Source organism: Armigeres subalbatus, chromosome 1, assembly GCF_024139115.2.
Source record: "Armigeres subalbatus isolate Guangzhou_Male chromosome 1, GZ_Asu_2, whole genome shotgun sequence".
NCBI classification, from domain to species: domain Eukaryota; kingdom Metazoa; phylum Arthropoda; class Insecta; order Diptera; family Culicidae; genus Armigeres; species Armigeres subalbatus.
Window position 1 is genome coordinate 52,112,501 of NC_085139.1, and position 23,097 is coordinate 52,135,597.

Sequence of the window (23,097 nt, forward strand, 5' to 3'; positions counted from 1 at the left end):
AATGAAATTTTTTATCCATTTTATTACATATTGCTGATGACGAGCTCGGTGGTCTAGTGGCTTCCGCTTCTGCCTTATAAGCAGGAGGTCTTGGGTTCAATTCCAGGCTCGTCCCTTTCCTACTTTGTATTTCCATCTTAGTTCTTTCTGTGTTTCACGTTATACCAAAACGATTCCTACTGTTATAACCTTTCACGCAATCCCAAAACCTCCCGTGGCACCTATGAGAGGTCGTAGAGTTCTCTGCATCTTTCTTAAGTAGGTGTCCAACAAACCATCCTTCCCCTTCCTCAGCATTCGCAAGGACGTGGCCAGGACAGATCTCGACTATTGGAGAGTGCATTGCTTGCATCTAAGAGTTAGTGATTAGTCCCAAATCAATATCTGTGGTAACGGATGAAAGTGATGCTACTCTCATACAATAGTCTTGGCTTGTACCACCTACGAATTTGTGCGAACTGCTAAATGCTAATGCTAATGCTAATTTTATTACATATTACTGATATTTTTTTCACTTTGACAAACAAAAAAAAGGTTTTTTAAGCATACAGTGTGACAATTTCCTCGATGTGGCACTTGATGTCCTACACAGTCATTCAATTTTCACAGAAACTAAATTTCAATTGAGTTCATTATCCCTATTCATATCTATAAGTAATTCATATCACAATAGGGAAAACTTTTTCAACAGTCCGTTAATACTTCAAACATATATTCAGCGCCAAATTAGTATGCGTTCAGCAAAGGCTTTGGTTCTCCATATGAAGCAATAGAATGAACTCTTCCATGAGAAGATTATACCAAACAGAAAAGAAATAGGACACTATTCCCCTTTCAAAACCTTGCGCCGTAAATAGCACATTCAAAAGACCGTCGGAAAAATAAGCAACAGAAATTAATTTTGTGGTTTCCCATAAGTCCATGTTATCCTTTTTGTGTCAGTCAAAGTATTATCCACTTACCTATTTTGTTCTTGAGATCTATACATTGCGATATGTGTGGAAACTGGAGGATTTTGCGCCACTTTTTACTTTTACCCTTGTTGCTATCGGATCCTCCTGAAACGAGAAAATCAAGAAAAACGATTAAATACGATATCATTAGTGGAGTGTAAGCTATTCAAAAGCGACGGATCCGGACCCACGGGCACAGCGCACAGTTAGAATCCCCGCTGATATCGAAACAAGAGATGTAATTTGAATCCCTTTTTCCTTCCTTATAGGTAAGTCATGAATTAACAAACGAAAATTAAGATCTTACTCGGCGTCAAAAGTGGGAATATCTCTTGGGGCGGTGTTGCGGGTGATTCAGCTAAGGCTGAAGCGCTTCATTAGCATAATTAACGTTGTGCGCACTGGTTCTGCGGTGGGCCGCTGCCGTTGGCCACATTCAATTAGATTCCCACCTACAACGCTTGCCGGGTGCAAATTAAAGCATTTGGCAGGCCGTAAAAAGTGAGCACTTCGCAGCCGGTTTGGTTCCGAGGGTTTAAACTTTGGTTTATTACCCAGCGGAGCGGGTATCCGTTAAAGATAAATTACGACTTTGGTAAGTTTTATTCTGTTATTACCAGATGAGGTTTCGATGATCATTGATGCTAGAAAAAGGTCCGAACACTGTTTGCATTATCAAAGCATCTTCGGTTCAGAGGACCCAGAAGCATACAGGCAGTTGTGATCAATGATCATAATGTGGAGGCGCGTGGTACAAGATTGTTTCAGGTTTCAAAAGCGGCGGTGAAAGAGTTTTTCGTCGCAAAATCTGGAAAATAGTTTTTTCTTTGGGTATTATGCGGATTTAGAACATTATAAAAAAAAACTTGAAACCCTGTCACTCGGGGAAAAACCACCCACCGGCATGAGACAAAATCATGAAATTACAATTAACTAAACATGTGTGAGATCTGCTGGTCTGCGAGAAAGCAGCCTGCACAGGTTCGCGGCTCAGCGTCAAAAATTCAACTAAACGATTAAACTCCACGAAATCATCAGTAAATAAAAAAAATGCTGAAATTTAACATGCATATCCCATTTATTAACCCACCCAGTATTTACTTAAAACTATTGGTTTTACTTAGCTGCTAATGTTGTAAATGTGTATACGTGTTTGAAGTCTATCCCTTCGGCGACATCAGTAACCATCCGGATGGAAATGCTCTGCCACTGTCTGCGCTGTCTTTATACTCCGGTTCTCAAAGGTTCAAGTGCGGAACAACCATCGCACTTTCCATCGACTGGGACCGGTTGGAGACATCCAGTGACAAACACAAATAGGCCTAAGGTGGTACCAAAAGGAGTTTCAGGCATAGGATTCACTTCCACAAGCTATGTTTCTCACCGATCTCACAGCACTTTACTCCTACTCCATGCACATGCTTAGCTCCGAACTGACACTATATTGTTCTAACAAGTTTGAACAAAGAACTTTATTTTAAGGAACTGCGGTATACTCTCGATGTTGTGTGTACCACGGATCGATCGGAACTGCCTAGCATCTTCGTTATCGAGCGAGTTTGACCTTTGCGTACAACAGATGGAAATTCACCACTGCACAATCCAGCTTCTCCGAAGAGCGAGAGTGATGATCAGGTACCTTGGACAGTTTTAGTACAGCGCGGTCAAACTACTGTGTTATCGCACTGCCCAGACGAGTGGAGTTCATCCCATTATTATACCAACAGGCTAGCCGTCGTTTAGGTAGGATAGGATACATGTGTTTGAAGGACTGCGCAGCAGACGATCGATTGCTATATGGCTACAATCGATTGAAGATGATGATCTGTTGTATTGTTCTGTTGGAGAGTGTTGTGCACATACAAGGAAGATTAACTCCAACACTTCTTTCAATACTGATGGGTTAATAACCATTCCAAGGAAAACGTGCACATCTGTCACATGCTACCTTTAAGCAGGTGACAACCCCTTAGCAACCTAAATGAATGCGTTTAGGAACTTCCGTCATTAATCAACACTGTATATTAGACATAACATCCAAAGCCAGTCAATTACAACGTTTGAAACTCACCATGAAAACAGCGTCATCCCTAACGACCTCGCCAGGTCAATTCTGCGCTAGACACCCACTAGACAAGACGGGAACAAATTGTAAACATTCCCGCAGAATGCACCTCAGAAAATCCCCGCAAGCTCAAGTGAGCCATATCTCATATGGACTGAAAGGCATCCATCATCGAAACGTCTTCGTCCTTATTTCGCGTACTGCTGCTGATGCTGGCTGCTGTCCGTCATCCATCGCTCGAGAGCCGCGCACAAGCACCACGATTAAAAACATCTTCCTTTTCTCGATCAAACATTTGCGCAATGTAAACAAACATCACCGAAGCGAGCGGGCGCGAAACGCAGCCAGCAGCGGTGGCAGTGGTGCGGCACGGCGAAATGCGAATGATCCGTTATTTGCATTCGTCAGGGCAATGAAGTGTGATGATGATGACAAGCCCAAACAAAAGCAGAGGCGACGAAAAAATACTCATTCCAATGCCAATTACGTCAATTCCTTCTAGCGTGTAGCCGTGCACAGACAGTTCACACCATTCACCGCGTGTACAATTATTATACCAAAACAGTGCATGTGGTGCCAATTTATATTTTTAAATACACTCAAAAACTGTTATCGCAAAAGACCCATATAGAAGTCCGATATGCAATCTTGTTGTTAACAATTGAAAACTTTGTATAAAATTCATAAACAGAGATCGTAATTATACAGCTCATAATTAGATTTGTCCAAATTCTGAACAATATAATACATGTAGATAAGAAACGCAGTGCTTTCAAATTGGGGAATTGATCCCACTTCTGGCAACTCTGAACCGCACCGCGGCATGCATCGACTGACTACATCCCCACGAGAAGCTTGCACATTCCCGAGCTCGCGAGAGAATCAATTATCAAATTCTTCGCATCGCGAGTGATCGCACTGAGCATTGAACAGCGCTGTTGTTTGTTTCTTCCTGAAAATACCAACGTCGCAGTTGTCCTCACTTGTATGCAAATGAGAGAGTGATCTTACGTTGTTGGTGCGAGATGGATGGACGCGCACTTGTGAGTGCGCGGACTTGAAACGTTTAGCAAAGCTACGATTCCTTGCAATAGAAACCTTCGGCTATCATGCAATCAAAGATTAAGATTTGCTCCCAATGGAATAATCTCGATTTCCGTTTTAGGATCGTCACCTTTGGCCTTCGCTGCAACATCGGTTTCATCTGTTGCGGCATAACAAAATAAGCCGCAGCGTTAGTGCCGTTTACTGGGAACCGATTGATGTGCCGCGCCATGATAGTACGTAAATACGTCACGCTTCAAAGGCAAAGAATTTCATCAAGCAATAATATACAATTTATAGCCGCATTTTAGCAATCTGTTAGGCCTTAATACTAAAGGAAAGCAAACAAATGCAACTCTGACTAGGAATAGATGAAAACGCATGGTAGCTCACACCGAGCTGGTACCTTGCAGAGCATTGATTTTTTTATTTCTTTGAAAACTCATATCCAAAAAATCTTGTTCATCATTGCTAAAGCGCTCTCCAGTGGGTAAAAATGCTTTAGCAATAAACCATTAGGAATATCATTGCCATCCAAAAGTGTCTATGATGATTGTCTATTTTTAAATTAAACTTCATTAAACAAAACATGGAAACCAATCGCATTTGCCAGTATTATTGTCCCTATTATGTACTGTTTTAAGAACACTTGGTTCAAACATTCTTCAACCAACAAGCCTGTCATTAATCATTTTAATCGCATTTGCAGCTGTATGTGCAAGCTCAATACTAAAGTGAGATTAACCTGACGGTATTTTTGTTGAAAAGCAATTGATAATTACCTATTGGAAATGAACCTGAGTCTAAATCTTACAAATTAATTTATGTGAAATCCATTTTGAAAGAAGGTTGTTTTGCAACGGTCAATCAGAAGTATTACGATGGTCTTGCGTCATTTTTTTGCTTTAAATTGTCAATCTCATACAATCATACTTGGTCTATTGGTGTAATAAGGAATTCTTTTACTATATAAGAGTTAAGACAGACCAGGAACATCGTCTAAGAAGAGGTCTTACAAACTGAATACTTAGCACCTAGCATTAGACAACGGATAGGATATTCACAAAACACCCAGTGTACCAGTGGAGAATTTTCCACTCAACAATAAAAAATCTACCCATTAGAAGGGAATCGAGCACACACCCCACGGCTCCCTAATACGCTTAGCAGGGTTCGTAATGCTCATTCAATCTCAGGAGCACAGGATGCTCCCTCACGAAAATTTTCGGGAAGAAATCGCTTTTCGGGAAAGAAAAACAGCCTGGAGAGTGATAATCATTTTTCGCTCACGATTGCCGCTAAACGTTATATTCGAGTCTTTTCGTGGCATCATCAATGCAAATGGTAGGGTAAATGATCCAATAGTGGAGGAACTAAGCACGTTCCAACACTATTCATTTCCCTAGAATTAAATGAAATTCCATTTCGCTTACCTTGGATATATATTCGAAAGCGTTCCCCATTTATTTTATTGGAAAAGTGCTTCTGTCGCATGCATTCCATGTATTCCGTCCTAAAATATCAACTACAATAATTGGTACACTGTTCCAATAGTTGCGGTATTTTTTAATTCGTGTTCCTATAGTTGCGATTCCCATTGTTTTCTTACGAGACTCGCAACTATAGGAACACTACCGCAACTATTGGTGCACAGGCAAAAATTTAGTAAGGTATTTTTTATATATTTACCAGTTTTTCAAGATAATCTATGCGGTTTTTACTTGCTTCGTATATTGACATATCGTTTTATCATTAGACGTAATGGGTTGCTGCGTTTGATTCGTTGATTTAACGCACACTGTACTACCGCAACTATAGGAACACCCACGACTATCGGATCATTTGCCCTAGTAGCTTATGTGGAACAAATAACTTAACACTTTTATTCAGATAGCGTGGTGATGTGGCTAAAATAAGCGCATCCCAACAGCTATTATTGTTACTACTCTGGGTTCGAATCCCGGCGCGGCCATACAATTTTGTAATTGTTCTGCGATAATTCTCGCGAAAAGTGAGTGAGAGATAAAAGTAATGAAACGAAAAAGGATTTTCATCTAATAGGCAAGATTTTCGCTCATCTTCCAATGCAAATTCTAGAGAAAAGATTGATGGGTGAAAGATGATCCTCAACATAAACAACGAAACAAGATTTTCCCTTGGCCCGAAAAACGATTGCTTTGGTCTCATTGAAACGAAAAGTCGAAACCCTGGTTGCTCTTTTTTCTTTCATATTCGAGTATTATCGTGGCATCATCAATGCAAATGGTGGAAGCTTATGTATTTAATAACGTAATGCTTTCATACAGATAGCGTGGTGGTGTGGCTAGAGTAAGCGCATCTCTTATTATATATTTATTCAGACTAAGGCCGAAGTCCATGCCTACACGTCGCCAATCACGCAGTCTACGGAGGATTCGCAAGTCATCTCCCACCTTGCCCGATGCGCACCTCGCCTTCTTGTGCCCGTCGGATCGTTGTCGACAACCATTTTCATCGGGTTACTGTTCGACATTCTGGCTACGTGCCCGGCCCACCGCAGTCGTCCGATTTTCGAGGTGTGAACGATGGATGGTTCTCCCAGCAGCTCATGCGACTCATGGTTTATTCGCCACCTCCACGTACCGTCCGCCATCTGCACCCCACCATAGATGGTAAGCAGCACATTCCTTTCGAAAACTCCTTCACGTTGCCGTTGGCACGTTGGTCCTTCACGAGCATCGTTCAGGTATCGTGTCCGTAGAGGACTACCAGTCTAATGAGCGTTTTGTAGATTGTCAGTTTGGTACGGCGGCGAACTCTATTCGATCGGAGCGTCTTGCGGAGTCCAAAGTATGTACGATTTCCAACCACTATGCGTCTCCGAATTTATCTGCTGGTATCATTTTCGGCAGTCACCAGTGAGCCCAATACACAAATTCTTCTACCACCTCGATTTTGTCACCACCGATACAAACTCGCGGTGGGTGGCTCACATTGTCTTCTCTTGAACCTCTTCCTATCATGTACTTCGTCTTCGACGTATTGATGACTAGTCCGATCCGCTTGGCTTCCCTCTTCAGTCTGATGTAGGCTTTCTCCATTTTCTCAAAGTTACGTGCCATAATATATATGTCGTCGGCGAAGCCAAATAGCTGGACGGACTTATTGAAAATTGTACCACCCGTGTCAATCCCTGCTCTTCGTATTATCCCTTCCAAAGCGATGTTGAATAGCGAACACGAAAGACCATCACCTTACCGTAACCCTCTGCGGGTTTCGAAGGGACTCGAGAATGCCCCTGAAACTCGAACTACGCACATCACCCGATACATCGTCGCTTTGACAAACCGTGTCAGTTTATCCGGAAATCCGTGTTCCTGCATTAGCTGCCATAGCTGGTCCCGATCATATGCGGCTTTGAAGTCTGCAGTACTTGGCGAATGGCGAACACCTGGTCCGTGGTGGAGCGTTCGCCCATAAAACCCGCATGATACTGCCCCACGAACTCCCTTGCAATTGGTGCTCCTAGTCCAGTGGTCCCCAGGATGCTTACTATGAAGGGCAGCACAGACGTTTTGAGCTGTTGAAGCCTGTTGAAGTGGGCCGCAGTATATTTGCAAGATTTGTAGTGGACTTGACATAAGAAAATGTTTTTTCGCCATATATAGCATCTTGTCGGCTCAGTTGGCAGAAAATATTCTATGCTTTTTTTTCCTAAATAATCAACTAACAACTAATTTTGTAATTTTGATCTCATGCTTTTCATACTTGTTGTTCGTAGCAAATAACAAAGGGATTCTTAAAAATACTCTAAGCAGCATCCGCTCCATATTCGAAGCAAAATTCGTTTGAGTTTCTAAGCAGAATCCGCCTGGAATTCTGAACAGAATCTGTTTGGGATTCTAAACAGAATCCGTTTGGGATTCTAAACAGAATCCTTTTGAGATTCTAAAGAAAATCATTCAGGAATCTGAACATAATCCGATCAGGGTCAAAAACAAAAGATAGAAAAGAAAAACAGAATCATTCTGGAATTCTAAAGAGTATCCATTCGCGATTCTGAACAAAACGAGATTCGGGGCAAAATCTTTTCGGAATTTGTATGAGATTTTCAATAGAGTCCGCTTAGAATTATGTTAGAGATTCTGAAAAAATCGATTGAAGGTTCTGAATAGAATCTGTTTGCGATTCTAAAAAGAATTCGAATGGTATTCTGAACAGAATCCATTTCTGATAGTCAACGTAGTTTCTGGAGGTAATAATCCACTAAATTTCAGTTAAATTTCTCCAAAACCTTACTTATTTTGAGAAATTGAAACATTCTTATTACGGAGCAGTCTATTACAGCATTATTTTTACCTGTAGTTCAATCTTCAGTTCCTTTAAATCTGAGATGAAATACAAATTTGCTATTATCATAACCTGGGGCAATAATATTGAAGTATATTTGCTGTCGGCCTGCATATCATCCATGTAAGAAGTTATGAGTTTTATGAACCGTAATGATAAAACTATTCTAAATTTATAAATCTTGCTTCAACATCATAGCGATGTGAACTTGACAGGTTCCCGAAAACACCGAGATATTGGGAATGATAGAAAGCTTTTCCTATCATATAATGCTTATCAATGGGCCACACGTAGTGTATTCTCAAAAAACCTTTGCGGGCCGCAGGAAAAGGCTTGGAGGGCCACATGCGGCCCGCCGGCCGCACTTTGGTGATCACTGTCCTAGTCGAAGACATAAAATTTAGGAGAGTACCTTGTAGGCGGCGTTCAGCAATGTGATTGCGCGGTAGCTTATCGCTACAATCCAGCTTATCGCCCTTTTTGTAGATGGGACACACGACACCTTCCATCTACAAAACTTTCTCCTCTCAAATCTTGGTAATGACCCAGTGCAGCGCTCTAGCCAGTGCCTCACCACCGTGTTCAAATAGCTCTCCTGGTAGTTGGTCAACCCCAGGGGCTTTGTTGTTCTTCAGCCGGCCAATTTCCTTCTGGATTTCCTGGAGATCCGGAGCCTGCGCGCGTTCTCCCAGGTCCATCACCATACCGCTATCTTCGTCTGCCACATCGCCATTCAGGTGTTCTTCGTAGTGCTGCCGCCACCTTTGTATCACCTCACGCTCGTTCGTAAGAAGGTTCCCGTTTATGTCCTAACACGTATCAGGCTGTGGCACGTGGCCCTGACGTGAACGGTTTAACCCCTCATAGAACTTTTAACTGCGATACAGTTGCTCCGTCTCTTCACGGTCTCGATATTCCTGCTGGTGCTTTTTCCTCCGGAAATTCGAGTTTTGTCTTTTCCGCGCCCGTTTGTATCGTGCCTCGTTCGCCACTCGTGCGGTGTTACAGCAATCTCGCCCATGCTGCATTCTTCTCTTCCACTAACTGCTCACATTCGCCGTCATACCAGTCGTTTCTCTGATCCGGGAGCACCGTGTCTAGTGCAGCGGTAGCGGTGATTCCAATATCTCTCCAGCCATCTTCAAGAGACGCTGCGCCTAGTTGCTCTTCCGTTGGGAGTGCCACTTCCAGCTGATGCGCATATCCTTGGGCTAGTTTACCGTCTTGTAGCCGCCCAATGTTTAGCCGCGGCCTTCGACTTCGACGCGTGTTGTACAACGTCGAGAGTTTTGAGCGCAGGCATACTGCAACGAGGTAGTGGTCGGATTCAATATTCGCACTGCGGTAAGTGCGTACGTTCGTGATGTCAGAGTAGAATTTACCGTCGATTAGAACGTGGTCGTTTCTTGGTTAGGTGATCTCCATGTGGCCTTGTGGATGTTTTTGCGGGGAAAGAAGGTGTTTCGGACTACTCTTCCGCGGGAGGCTACGAAGTTTATGCATCGTTGACCGTTATCATTCGATACGGTGTGCAGACTATCCGGCCCGATAACCGGTCTATACATTTCCTCCTTTCCTACCTGAGCGTCCATCTCTACGGCTATTAATGTTACTATTCTGGGTTTGAATCCCGGCGCGGCCATACAATTTTTTAATTGTTCTGCGATAATTCTCGCGAAAAGTGAGTGATAGATAAAAGTGATGAAACGAAAAAGGATTTTCATGTAATAGGCAAGATTTTCGTTTATCTTCCAAGACTAATTCTAGAGAAAAGATTGACGGGTGAAAAATGATCCTCAACATAAACAACGAAAAAATATTCTCCCTTGGCTCGAAAAACGCTTGCTTTGATCTCATTGAAACGAAAAGTCGAAACCCAGACGCTTAGACGACTGACGACGCATACCTACGGTGCCTCGGTAGACCGTTAGTATAAAATAGAAATATCCTTCAAAACCAATTAGTGGGCTCGATTCCTGTGGTAAATCTACACCTCTGGACCAGTTTAAAAAAATCCTAGGGAAAATCTCGAGAAATCTTGATTTGAAGTGTTTAGCTAAGACATTTCAAAAGAATCCATATTTGAATTCAACAATATCTCGAAAATACCTACAAAATCGTCCAAAAAGTGGTTCAAGTATTTTTCAAACAAGTTTGCATTTGTTGGCCTTTTTTACAATTATAAATATTTACAACTGACTTAACACGTCAAACTGACTTTGGTATGTTTTTTGTATGGCTTGAAGCCGTATTTTTTTTCAAGAATAAAACCTTTCAAGAATATACGTGTAGGTTGCAGATTATCTGTTTAAAGTTTAAAAGCGAGAACATAAGCTTGAGAAAAACCTTGGGCAATCACAATTGTATTCAGATTAAAGTTTATGTCATACATTTTTTTTGTCTTTATTCAAATGTGATAAAAAGTATTCGAGCATCAGAACTAAAGATCAAATCTGGAGTACCGAAGAAATTGGTGGAAAGAAACCAACAGCTTAAATATTTGTTTCTAGAAGTGCAGTTGTTTAGCAATATATGACAAGTTGGATCTTTATCATTGCAAAATGTATTCAAGCTCTTTATCATTGCAATTTCACAACATTTCGCAGAACAGCACGACTCTCAAAAGTGCGCAAGGCATATCGAATGGCATCTCGATAACCAATGAATACATTAAGCAAAATTGCACAAGAGAAGGAACATCGGAGGTGAACTAGCCTTGGGCTAAAAACCTCTTTAATAAAGATTATAATAATAATAAGAGAAGGAACTTAATTTTGTTTTTTACTCAACTTGTAGTATTTAACTTATTGTTTGGCCATGTTTGGCCGTGGATAACTCCATTGGTGTGGTGCTTGGTCGCGTCCGTACCCGTTAATGGTCCGACGACAAAAGAGGACGAATAGAGATGGTCGGGTTCGGGTTTGAAAAATTAGTACAATATCGGGCTCGGGTCGGGTACGGGTTTGTGAGATAAAAACATGTCGGGTCCGAGTCGGGTACGGGTTTAAGAAATAAAATACTGAATATACATCCTCTACGATTTAAAGAGAACCAGAAAATATGTAGTTTGAATGTTTTCGGGCAAAATTTTAGTTCGGGTACAGCTCGGGTTTAAATAGTTATATTATGTCGGGTCGGGTACGGGTTTACGATCAAAAAGATATCAAATTAAGTAATCATATTCGGCGATTTCACAATGTCGGGCTCGGGTCGGGTACGGGTTTGTGAGATAAAAAAAATGTCGGGTCCGAGTCAGGTACGGGTTTAAGAAATAAAAAGATATCAAATTAAGTACAGGCATACCTCGATAGTACGTACACCTCCGTAATTTTAGTGTACGTACTATCGAAGCGTACGTACTATCGAAGCAAAAAAATACTGAACAAAAAAATTTTTTTTTTGCCTTTCTATTTATTTGGAAGTGGTGTAATGTTTATAAAACCGCTCGGAAGCCAAAATTTCGATAGAAGGCTCTGTATTCTAAGCAAATTTATATTTGATATAGTACACAACGGACCAGCATGGCTAAGATTTTTCTTGAAATGGTGCCTACATGTAGCATTGCGCAAAATTATCGTCCCTGCAAATGTGAGGCTATTGTTTTATGAAATATTGTATGTTTATGCTTCGGAACATCCATAAATTACGTGATATTCGTAACGTTAAAAAAATATGTTACACATCATGCATAATTATACATGTAACTACAAAAAGTGACGATTGGAGGTGGATCACAACATTTTTACGTGACGTATTTTATGGATTCCACCTATAGATTTTATGTAAATGAAAAGCTTTAAGCTTGTCCCTAACTGTCAGTGTCGTTGTGATTCTATTGGCTCCATTGACGCTTCCTCACCAAAGCGACAAACTGTTAGCTATAGCAACAAACGCATCGCGTTGATTAGGAGGAATCTTCATTATGGATTGTAATTTTATACATAAATACATTACACTAAGATGAGTATAAAGATAACAAATAAACTGATTTCTAATGTTCTAATTTATTTTAATTTTCTCGTACATACAGGGTGTCTGCAAATTATCCGTACAGATTTTGATAGTTTGCTTCTACAAAGCAAAAACAGACAATAATGGACTGAAAGGTTGTAACAGATGTATATTCTGAGAACACTGAGCGTCACATCAGCTTGATGTGACGGCGAACACATCAGCTTGATGAATTGAGGTGGTGTCTGTCGATAAAGTATTTTAATCTAAATCATTGGATGATGATCTACTGAATCAGTTGAACTAGCGCGGATCTCTGGCCAGAAAGTGCGACGTGGGATAATTTTTGGCAACATAGCCACTTTTCAACACATTCTCGGCCAAACATAAAGATACATAAAGGTTTATTCTTCAGGACACTAAGGAATTACTCCAAGAACACCCTCTGAACTTCTACTAGAGTTTTTCCGTATTTTAGTTTGAAATTATTTTAAAACTTTATTTAAAATTTATTTTGGCATTCAAAAATATTTTCCTCTGAAAATTCCTTAGGAAATTCATTCAAAAAACTTCTTATTTTCATATTTATCCTAGATTTGTTTCAGATATTCTTCTAGGATTTTTTTCGAGAATATCTCCAGGAAATCCATAGGTAAATCCATCAAGATTTTTCGAAAATTAAACTCAAACCAAGAAATCCATCGCGATTTTTTTCAAAAATTACTTTAGGAAATTCTTCAGGAAATCCTTTCGGATACTCCTATTCTTCCTGAAAAAGGAACTTCCCAGAGCAGTTTTTGAAGGAATTTTCTGCAGAATAATTTGAGAAAATTCTGTGGGAATTCCGATACGAAATCCCGCATAATTCTTGAATAACTTTTCGGGGGAACTTTAAAAGAGATTTCTGAAGAAGTTCTTGAAGTAATTTCCGGGGAAATTATTAACGGATTTTTTGGGAGAATACATGGAGGAATTTCTGGAATAAAAAGTGTGAGAATTCTTGAAGAGTTTTCAGGGTTGTTGTTTTAAGATATTGCTATGAATTCATGGAAAAAATCTCGGAAAATACTCGGATGATTTTTATAGACATTTTAAGTGAAGTACCGTAGAAATTTTGAGAATGGTTGCAGGATCTTCCGGGAGAATCCCTTAAATAATTTTCAGAGGAATTTTAAGGGGAATTTTTGTAGGTAATTCCGAAAGAGTTTTGACCAGTGGTGGAAATCTGTGAACCTTGTTCACAAAACAAGAATTAGGCCATGCAAAATACTCGGGAAAACTTGTTTTGCCTTTTCTTGCCTACCTATTACTCGCAGAGAAAACAGAAAAGCGAACCCCGAAAAATGTTCGTAGAGCTTCGCGAGTCATTTGGGTTAATATGCCAAATTTCATAAACCAACCTCGGAACATGATTCTCACGGATGTTCGAGCAAGAACACATTTGTTTTTGTGTTTATGTTAAGTAAAATTTATCCATTTTATTCGAAGTAATCACAAATACTCGTGATCGTGATTTTTTCGTCGCGAAAAAATACTGTCCTGCTTTTTGTCTTTGCTCTGCCCGTACTCGCGAACAAAGCAAGCGCTTGAAAAAATTCAGGCAGTAGGTTCACGCGAATTACACTCTTTTCTTACTCGTGAAGCGAGTATTTCCAGCACTGGTCTGACGAAACTTAATTTTTGTACCCAGATGAATTTGCAGACGAATTTTGCAAGGAATTTCCAAGAGAATTCCCGAAGAAAAAAAAACAATTTTCCGGGAGAGTTCTTGGAGGAATGTCTGGGGCGTGAATATCAAGGACTTCCACGTGAGTTTCTGAAGAAATTCAATGAGAATTTCCGGAAAGACCTCGAAGTAATTAATGAAGAAATCTTGATGAAATTTCTGGAGTAACTCCAGAGAGGATGCCCGGAGGAGTTTGTATGGGAATTTCTGAATGATTTTCTGGTGGAAGTTCTGAAAAAGGGGATGTGGAAATTTACAAGATAATTCCTAAGTGAATTGCTGAAGAAATTACCGAGAAAATAATGGAATTTAGAGGGTATATTTGGAAGGATTAACGGAAAAAATATTTGGCTATAATTTAAAATGGATGTTCGGAGGAATTTCGTAAAAATTCGCGGAGAAATTCCTAGAGGAATTTCCAGAGGAATTCCTGGAGGAACTTTCAGAGAAATATCTGGAAAAACTCCCGTAGGAATTACCGAAGAAACTTTCGGAGGAATTCCTGCAGGAACTTCTAGATAATTTCCGGAAAACTTATAATACACGAAATTGATTCACGCTGGCTCACGCCGCCGCCAATCACCACCACGCCACTGCCACTGGCTGAAAATAATCTATCACGCCTCACCGTCGATAAACTTTCAATCGGCGCACAGGTCTAGATAGAATATCAAGTTAAATCATGTATGGAATTTTGGACCGAACTACCAAGGTATCCCAGGAAGAACCCTTGGGAGAACTACTGTTCCAGGATAAACTTCTTCGGAAATCCCAGTAAGACGTCTCAGAGGAAATTTTCGACCAAAAATTTTCCTCATTTTAGTAACGCTGCTAATTTGTTTCTCAAGAAAAAAATAATTTTACCGACAAGTGGATAGAATGGAACTAAACTTAATGTAAACTTAATTAAACAGTAAAGTATCTTGTCGAAAATTCAATTTTATGAATCACCATTCCCATGATGGAATTAATTTACTCCTCGGGGAAATATTTTCTGGTCTATCAGGTGAACTAATGCATGGGGAAGGGTTCTAGAACTAGAACTAATTTCCTTGATAGATAAAATAATTCATAAACATAATAACTGTTTAATTAAGTGGATAGCTAATCTGCTTTATAAGAAAATCATACCCATAAAATTTCAATTATTGATGATAACACTCTTATGCCGATGACATACTCACGCGAGTGCGTGTGCGAACGCGTCCAAGACAAAATAATTCCTCTTGCTGATATTAAGCTTTATGAGGGCTTGGACGCGCTCCGCATCGCTCAGCAGTTTCAGATGTTCCTTCAATTGTTTAAAATGATAGTATAATATATGTTATGTAAGACTGGGAAACATTTATGACACGCTGCTTTTTCAAAGTTTTGCTACTAAATTCGTTATAAGCTCACGATGGTGTTTAAATCAGTTGTGAAATTATTACGTAACATATGAAGGACCCCCGCATGTGCCATGATCAATGCATATTAAATTTTTTACTAAAATCGTACAGAAAATCGAACGAAAAAAAAAACAATTTTGTGTACGTACTATCGAGGTAAAAAATTAAGAAAAAATCCATTACTATGAATCATCATTGAAACGACCAAATATTTTATGAATATATGACAAAAGGTCGAAAGACATAAGGTCGAAAGGACTGAAGGTCGAAAGACAAAAAGTCGAAAGGAGAAAAGGTCATCCCGAGTAGAAGAAAATATCTCAATAATATCAAATGTTGATATGATAGCAAAATGAGATATGGACATGACTGTTATAAGAGATAAAAGATCAGACGACAATATCAATATTTTGCACTAAAATATCATGAGGAGATCAAGTTATGCTATTTGTAATAAGTGATCAATATCATGTGCCATTGATTTGTTCTTATCCATAGCATATCTTGATATTTAAATGATATTTCGGTGCAAATTTTTGATATTGTTGCCTGTTCTTTTAACTCTTATATCAATCAAGTCCATATCATGTTTTGTTATTCTGTTCATGACTTCTGCCCGGGATTCGTGTGAAGTGCGTGTGAAAAATTGCTTTAATATTTTGAGCGCGAGTTGTACTTGCAAAAGTGCTCAGTGCGTATCCAAATCGCATAAACATTTTGATGAGCGCGAGAGGTGCTCGCAAAAGTGCAGAGCACGAGGGGTGCTCGCAAAAGTGCTGAGTGGTGGTCGAAAAAGTACTCAGTGCCAATCCAAATCGCTAAGACATTTTGAGCGCGAGTGGTGCTCGCAAAAGTACCCAGTGCGTATCCCAATCGCTAAAACATTTTGAGCGCGAGTGATGTTCGCAAAAGTGCTCAGTGCGTGTGAAAATCGCTGAAATATTTTGAGCGCGAGTGGTGCTCGCAAAACTGCTCAGTGCGTATCCAAATCGCCAAAAATTTTGAGCGCGAGTGGTGCTGGCAAAAGTGCTCAGTGCGTGTGAAAAATCGGTAAAATATTTTGAGCGCGAGTGGTGCTTGCAAAAGTGCTTAGTGCGTATCCAAATCGTATCCAAATAGTGCATATTCAAATCGCTAAAACATTTTGAGCGCAAAATGTTCAGTGCGTATCCAAATCGCTAAAAATTTTGAGCGCGAGTGGTGTTCGCAAAAGTGCTCAGTGCGTGTAAAAAATCGCTAAAATATTTTGAGCGCGAGTGGTGCTAACAAAAGTGCTCAGTGCGTATTCAAATCGCTAAAATATTTTGATGAGCGCGATATTTAAATCGCTAAAACATTTTGAGAGCGAGTGGTGCTCACAAAAATGCTCAGTGCGTATCCAAATCGCTAAAAATTTTGAGCGCGAGTGGTGTTCGCAAAAGTGCTCAGTGCGTGTAAAAAATCGCTAAAATATTTTGAGCGCGAGTGGTGCTAGCAAAAGTGCTCAGTGCGTGTAAAAAATCGCTAAAATATTTTGAGCGCGAGTGGTGCTTGCAAAAGTTCTCAGTGCGTAGCCAAATCGCTAAAACATTTTGAGCGTGTTTGAAAATATGTTTGTGCTTCAATGTACCTGATTTCTGAAACTAGTGATAAGGGATGCGAGCATAGTCCACAGGAGGAAGATACCTCGTTAAAAATCCATTCTATGGATAAAGCACGAACAAAAGAAATACACGGAAATGAAAGTTTACTCACAATTGAGTTGTTCTCACTCACTTAGCACCAGGTAGTTTGGCTTAGGCCACGGGACAAATGAGCCGATGAAGGAGAGAATGTTATCCCTGTGTAGTAACGGACGACATGTAAGAACTGTTTTGCCTCCGACGTATTCGGCTGGTCTTTTTTTGATGACACGAGGCCAAACACTGCTGAACGTTAAAAAAGCCTTTGATACCTTCAGACTTGATAGACACGTGTACAGGCTGCAAAGATACAACCTACTATCTGGCAAGAAAGTAAGATAATACTCAGGCATCATGCCCTTAAAACAATCACCAAATACAACACCCTGTCGAAGTTGCTGTGTCAATTTATAAATCGACGGTCGAAGAATAGACTTGCTGTCTGTATATGAAAAACGAGCTTTCCGTGAATGAATACGGCAAAAGAGCTGGGTATATAACTCCGGCAAAAAGGACAGTTGAGGTTCACTGTCTGGTCGAAATCAAAATACTCAACGAACGTTCTGATTAATCTTTAAATCGGATTTCGACCAAGCATTGCCAAGCATTTGACCACCCACGCCTAGGTTATCCAATTGTAATTTGTAGCTTGATTATCGAGTGAACAAATGCAGCCAAAGTTTATTTTTGGCAAAATACTTAAAATGATGAAATATTTACAAAATGCAAAAAAAATATATAACAGTATTTTTTTTCCCCTGATGAAGACACCATCCCCGTATCGAAACGTCGGACAAATATACATCTTATTACAATCCTTCAAGACTACGTCACCATTCTTGATTCTTTAAACTGAAATTCAACAATAACAAAAAACACAACTAGCTCATTATTTTCAAACCGTTGAAGCGAACGCATGCAAAAACCAAAAAAAAATATTCAAAACTCTGAAATTCAAACCGTTTAAACATCCACCTCCGCCGAAAGCCTTCCATTAAATGTTGAAAACGTTCAGATGACGCCAAGTTTCCATTTTTGCATTCGTATATCATAAGACTAAACTAACACGACGATACTTGTACGCCCCGGGAAATCGAGAAAAATTCCAATCCGAAAACTTCCTAGACCGGTCCGAGAATCGAACCATTATTGCTTTGAAGCCCTTCATCTTACCGCACGGCTAAGGAGGGCTCCAACTGTAATAAAATAAATTGGATTACCTTATTATATTATCTAAAAATAAAAATAAAAACTTCTCTTTGCTTCGTTATACATCGTGTTACCTATACTGAACAATGAATATTTCACAATTTGCATTAGCATTAGCATTGAGCTATTCGCACAAATCCGTAGCTGGTATAAGTCTGAACTATTGTATGAGAGTAGAATCACTTTCATTCGTTACCACAGATATTGATTTGGAACTAATCACTATCTCTTAAATATATGGAAGCAATGCACTCTCCAATAGTCGAGATCTGTCCTGGCCACGCCCTTGCAAATGCTGAGGAAGGGGAAGGATGGTTATAGCTGGACACCTACTTAATAAAGATGCAGAGAACTCTCATAGGTGTCACGATAGGTTGTTTATAGCAGTAGGAATCGTGTATCAGTGGAACGTGAAACACAGAAAGAACTTAATTAGAAACACAAAGTAGGAAAGCGACGTGCAGTCACTAGACCACTGTGCTCGCCTCAATGAATTTTTTACAACTTACAAACCAAAATTTCCTAAATAAGCCTTAAAACAAAATAGATTTATAAGACAAAGTCACAAATCAAACAAATTTGTGAAATGAAATTTTCCACAATCGGAATCCTCACTCCATATGACTACAGACCAGGCCAGACTACTATTAAAAATTCAATTGCGGCAATAGGTTAATGTATTTCGTACACTTCACTACAAGAGCATTTAGCCAAGTATATTTTCAGCGAATTTCTAGTCATGTGAGAAATGTGTGTCCTGTTGTCCATATATTTACCCAAGCTCAAATGATAGCTACTTTGAAATATTTGAAGGAATCTTCCATCGTAGTGGGGCAGTTTATGATAGAGCCGAAGATATCATATTGATTGTAAAATCATTCTTTAGATTGATAAGCATTCAAATGATTCCATTTCTAATTTACTGAGCAATTAACCCTTCGTCTAATCATGCCGCGAATTCCACATGTAGAAGTCAACTGATTTCGGAGCACGTCTGTTTTAATCAAAAAATACCATACCTGCGAGACGTGTACCACTTGCGAGACTAACTAAGGTGATAAATTTTGCATATCCATGACACACGCCCAACCCATTCACATAATTCACACGAACAATTGCCCGCACGCAACGCCTTTCAGTCGAAGGAAAGTGCAAATTTTTGCAATTATCCACTCATCATCGTCAGTCACTGTCGCGCGGCCACTACAGGCAGCCAGCCAGCAGCAGCAGTAGTGGTGGCACGAGCCCATTCGTTTTTCGTTTTCGATCGGGTTAGGTATATGAAGCAAGCCCTAATCGGTCGCGTCGTCACGGTGATAGGAAAAGTCTTTTCTGATGGACCACCGAAGGTGAGCCGAGGAAAAATTGCCAACTAATTGCTGGCCATCACGCAAAACTGGTCGGCCGTCGATGCCGGCCGGCCGGTCACTCAGTGACGGTCAAGTTCAGGCATAACCGTGAAATTAATGGAGGTTCATATCAATCAGCTCGGCTAGATTCGAAGAAAATTTATGGTTGTGTTTTTTTTCATTAAGGCACAGATCCTAATCCTGTTATTCATTCAATGCCAATGAATGGACTTCATTCAATATGAATGATAGAAACCTGAGAAAGAAACTATTAATAAGTTGGCAATATGCTGTTGTTAGTTTCTTGATTAATATTGCATGATGGTCCTTCATAACCAGTAAGAAGGGCAACTACAAAACAAGATCGTGCTGAAGGTAGCTGGGTTCGGAGCTACAAGTCCGCAATGTTTCAGTGGAAGATGTAATGCTATCAAAAAAAGAAAAAAGATAATTGCACTAAGTAAAGATTAGGATATTCTACATTGACTTTTCTCATTGCTAATTTGGAAAGCTGTCGTTTCCCCCTGGCTCTTTAAAAAGGACCATAGCTACTTCTTCTTCTTATTGGCATTACATCCCCACACTGGGACAGAGCCGCCTCGCAGCTTAGTGTTCATTAAGCACTTCCACAGTTATTAACTGCGAGGTTTCTAAGCCAGGTTACCATTTTGCATTCGTATATCATGAGGCTAACACGATGATACTTTTATGCCCACGGAAGTCGAGACAATTTCCAATCCGAAAATTGCCTAGACCGGCACCGGAATCAGAACCCAGCCACCCTCAGCATGGTCTTGCTTTGTAGCCGCGCGTCTTACCGCGCACGGCTAAGGAGGGCCCAAATAGCCCATAGCTGCACTTATGCTTAATAGTTTATGATGCATGACATTAGCATCAGTGCATTGAGTTTCAATTGATTTCTAACGTTCAAATTGACAACCATTTGATGTCCAAAACCGAGCAAATCACCCGCTAGCTTGTTCGAACACTATTCAACACGTCGCAGGCTTGCCTCGGGTCGGTGGTTGTCTGGCCATGGATGCACGGAACTGAATCCAACCGAGCACAATTGATGCTGCCTGACATTCAAAGAGGATGCTGTTGCTATCATTGCCTCCGCTCGATCTGAATTTTTCATTTGCATATCGATCCACGCGCTGCCAGAGTGATGACGCCGTCGATGCTGCCGTTTTACGTACATCCATCGCAAACAACTAACAACGAGACGACACCGAATACTGGAAAGTTTTCCACCAGCCAGTCAGCCCAACTTCAGCGCGAAACCTTCCCCAAACTGCACCCGCAGGCTTTTGATGTATTATGAAGGCCAATGTCGATGATGAAATTGATTGGAGGCTGATTGGGTAAGAGGATTTTGTGGATTCGACGTTCGGGAAATGTGTATTGATTTGGATTTCAGTTGAGCCACAGAAGTGGATGAGTGGTTTTCAGTTAGAATGAATTGGAAGGATATTCTGTTCGTAATAAACATGATTGCCGTTCACTTATAGATGAAGTTTCGTCCATGCGGGTTAAACCTTTCCAATTGGAATATGATTTTTATCGAAGAAGAATAACATGATTCTACACTGAAAGCGGATGTGCTCTAGCCAAGAATATATAAAATTCTGCATTCAGGATCAGGGTTTGCAGAGATAACGAGCAAACCCTGATCATTAGATAACGAACGACGATAAAAGAGAGGCAAAACTGTTTCAAATTATTGCAAGCCATGAAAACAAGAATATAAAACTTGTGTACAAGTATGAGCAAACAGAATAGGAAACAGACCCCACCGAGAAGTGTTGATAAAACGCTCATTTTATGTTGGGGACCATATTTTTTTAAGCAAGTTGCCATGCATCATTAAAACCAGTGCCCCCTGCGTTCAGAACTTTTAAAAATAAATTTATCATAGGAGCCTGCCGAAGTGCCGAACCAGTTCTTTATCATGACAGCTTGCCGAAAATGTCTCTCACGGCATGCTACATAGGTATCGTATATGTATACAGAGATGCTACACGCTAAAAATGAGTTTAGCTAAGAAGTTTCAAAAAATCCATATTCGAGTTCACAATATCTCTAAAATACCTACAAAATCTCCCAAAAAGGGTCCAAGTATTTCCAAACAAGCTTGTATTTGTTGCCTTTTGCAGTTTTAAATATTTACAACTGACTTGAAACTGATGAAAGTTTGTTATACATTTTTTATTTTTCAGTGTGATAAAAAGTATTCGAGCATCAGAAGTAAAGATCAAATCTGAGTACTGAAGAAATTGGGAAAGAAACAAACAGCTTAAAGATTTGTTTCAAGAAGTGCAGTGTTACAATATTTGACAAGTTGGATCTTTATCATTTGAAATGTATTCAAGCTCTTTATCATTGCACGATAATACAATACTTACAAGTTGGATCTTTATCATTGCGAAATGCATTCAAGCTCTTAATCATTGAAATTTCGCATTTCGCAGAACGGGTTTGAAAATTAGTACAATATTGGGCTCGGTCGGTAGGTCGGAGATAAAAAATGTCGGTCCGAGTCAGGCAGGGTTTAAGAAATAAAATACTGAATATACATCCTCTACGATTTAAAGAGTCGGTTCGGTCGGGTACGGGTTTACGACCAAAAGATATCAAATTAAGTAATCATATTCATTTCACAACATCAAAACGAGTTATCGGTTTGCTCTCAAACTTTGCTCGGAAGGTTCGGGTTTTATTGTAAAAAATGGCATAGTGTATCCATTGTACTTGCCACAAAAATAACATCACTCATGCAATGGCGGGATAGAAAAGCTTTCAATTAATTAGTTGAACAGCAGGCCAAGCTCCGGTTGAATGTAGAGCCACATTACCTTCACATTCCTCTTTCTCTCATACAAAAATGAAGAAAAATCCATTACTAAGAATCTTCATTGAAACGACCAAATATTTGATGAATATATGACAAAAGGTCGAAAGACATATGGTCGAAAGGATTAAAGGTCGAAAGGACAAAGGTCATTCGTGTGAAGTGGTGAAAATCGCTTAATATTTTGAGCGCGAGTTGTACTTGCAAAAGTGCTCAGTGCGTATCCAAATCGCATAAACATTTTGATGAGCGCGAGAGGTGCTCGAGGCAGAGCGCAGGGGTGCTCGTAAAAGTGCTGAGCGCAAGTGGTCGAAAATTACTGTCATATCCAAATCGCTAAGACATTTTGAGCGCGAGTGGTTCTCGCAAAGTACTCAGTGCGTAAAATCGCCAATATTTTGAGCGCGAGTGGTGCCGCAAAACTGCTCAGTGCTATCCAAATCGCCAAAAATTTTGAGCGCGAGTGGTGCTGGCAAAAGTGCTCAGTGCGTGTGAAAAATCGGTAAAATATTTTGAGCGCGAGTGGTGTTAAAAGTGCTTTGCGCGTATCCAAATCGCTAAAACATTTTGA

General features: G+C 40.1%; 1 protein-coding gene across 3 annotated transcripts in view; it reads right to left on the reverse strand.

Annotated features, from left to right (window-relative positions):
• Window positions 1-23,097, reverse strand: part of LOC134225416 (G protein-coupled receptor kinase 2) — a 419,868-nt gene that overhangs the window by 200,032 nt on the left and 196,739 nt on the right. For all 3 annotated transcript variants that reach the window (XM_062705498.1, XM_062705488.1, XM_062705479.1), the window contains exon 4: window positions 963-1,058. In XM_062705498.1, coding sequence (XP_062561482.1) covers window positions 963-1,058 — 96 coding nt within the window. The remainder of the gene's footprint in view (window positions 1-962; window positions 1,059-23,097) is intronic.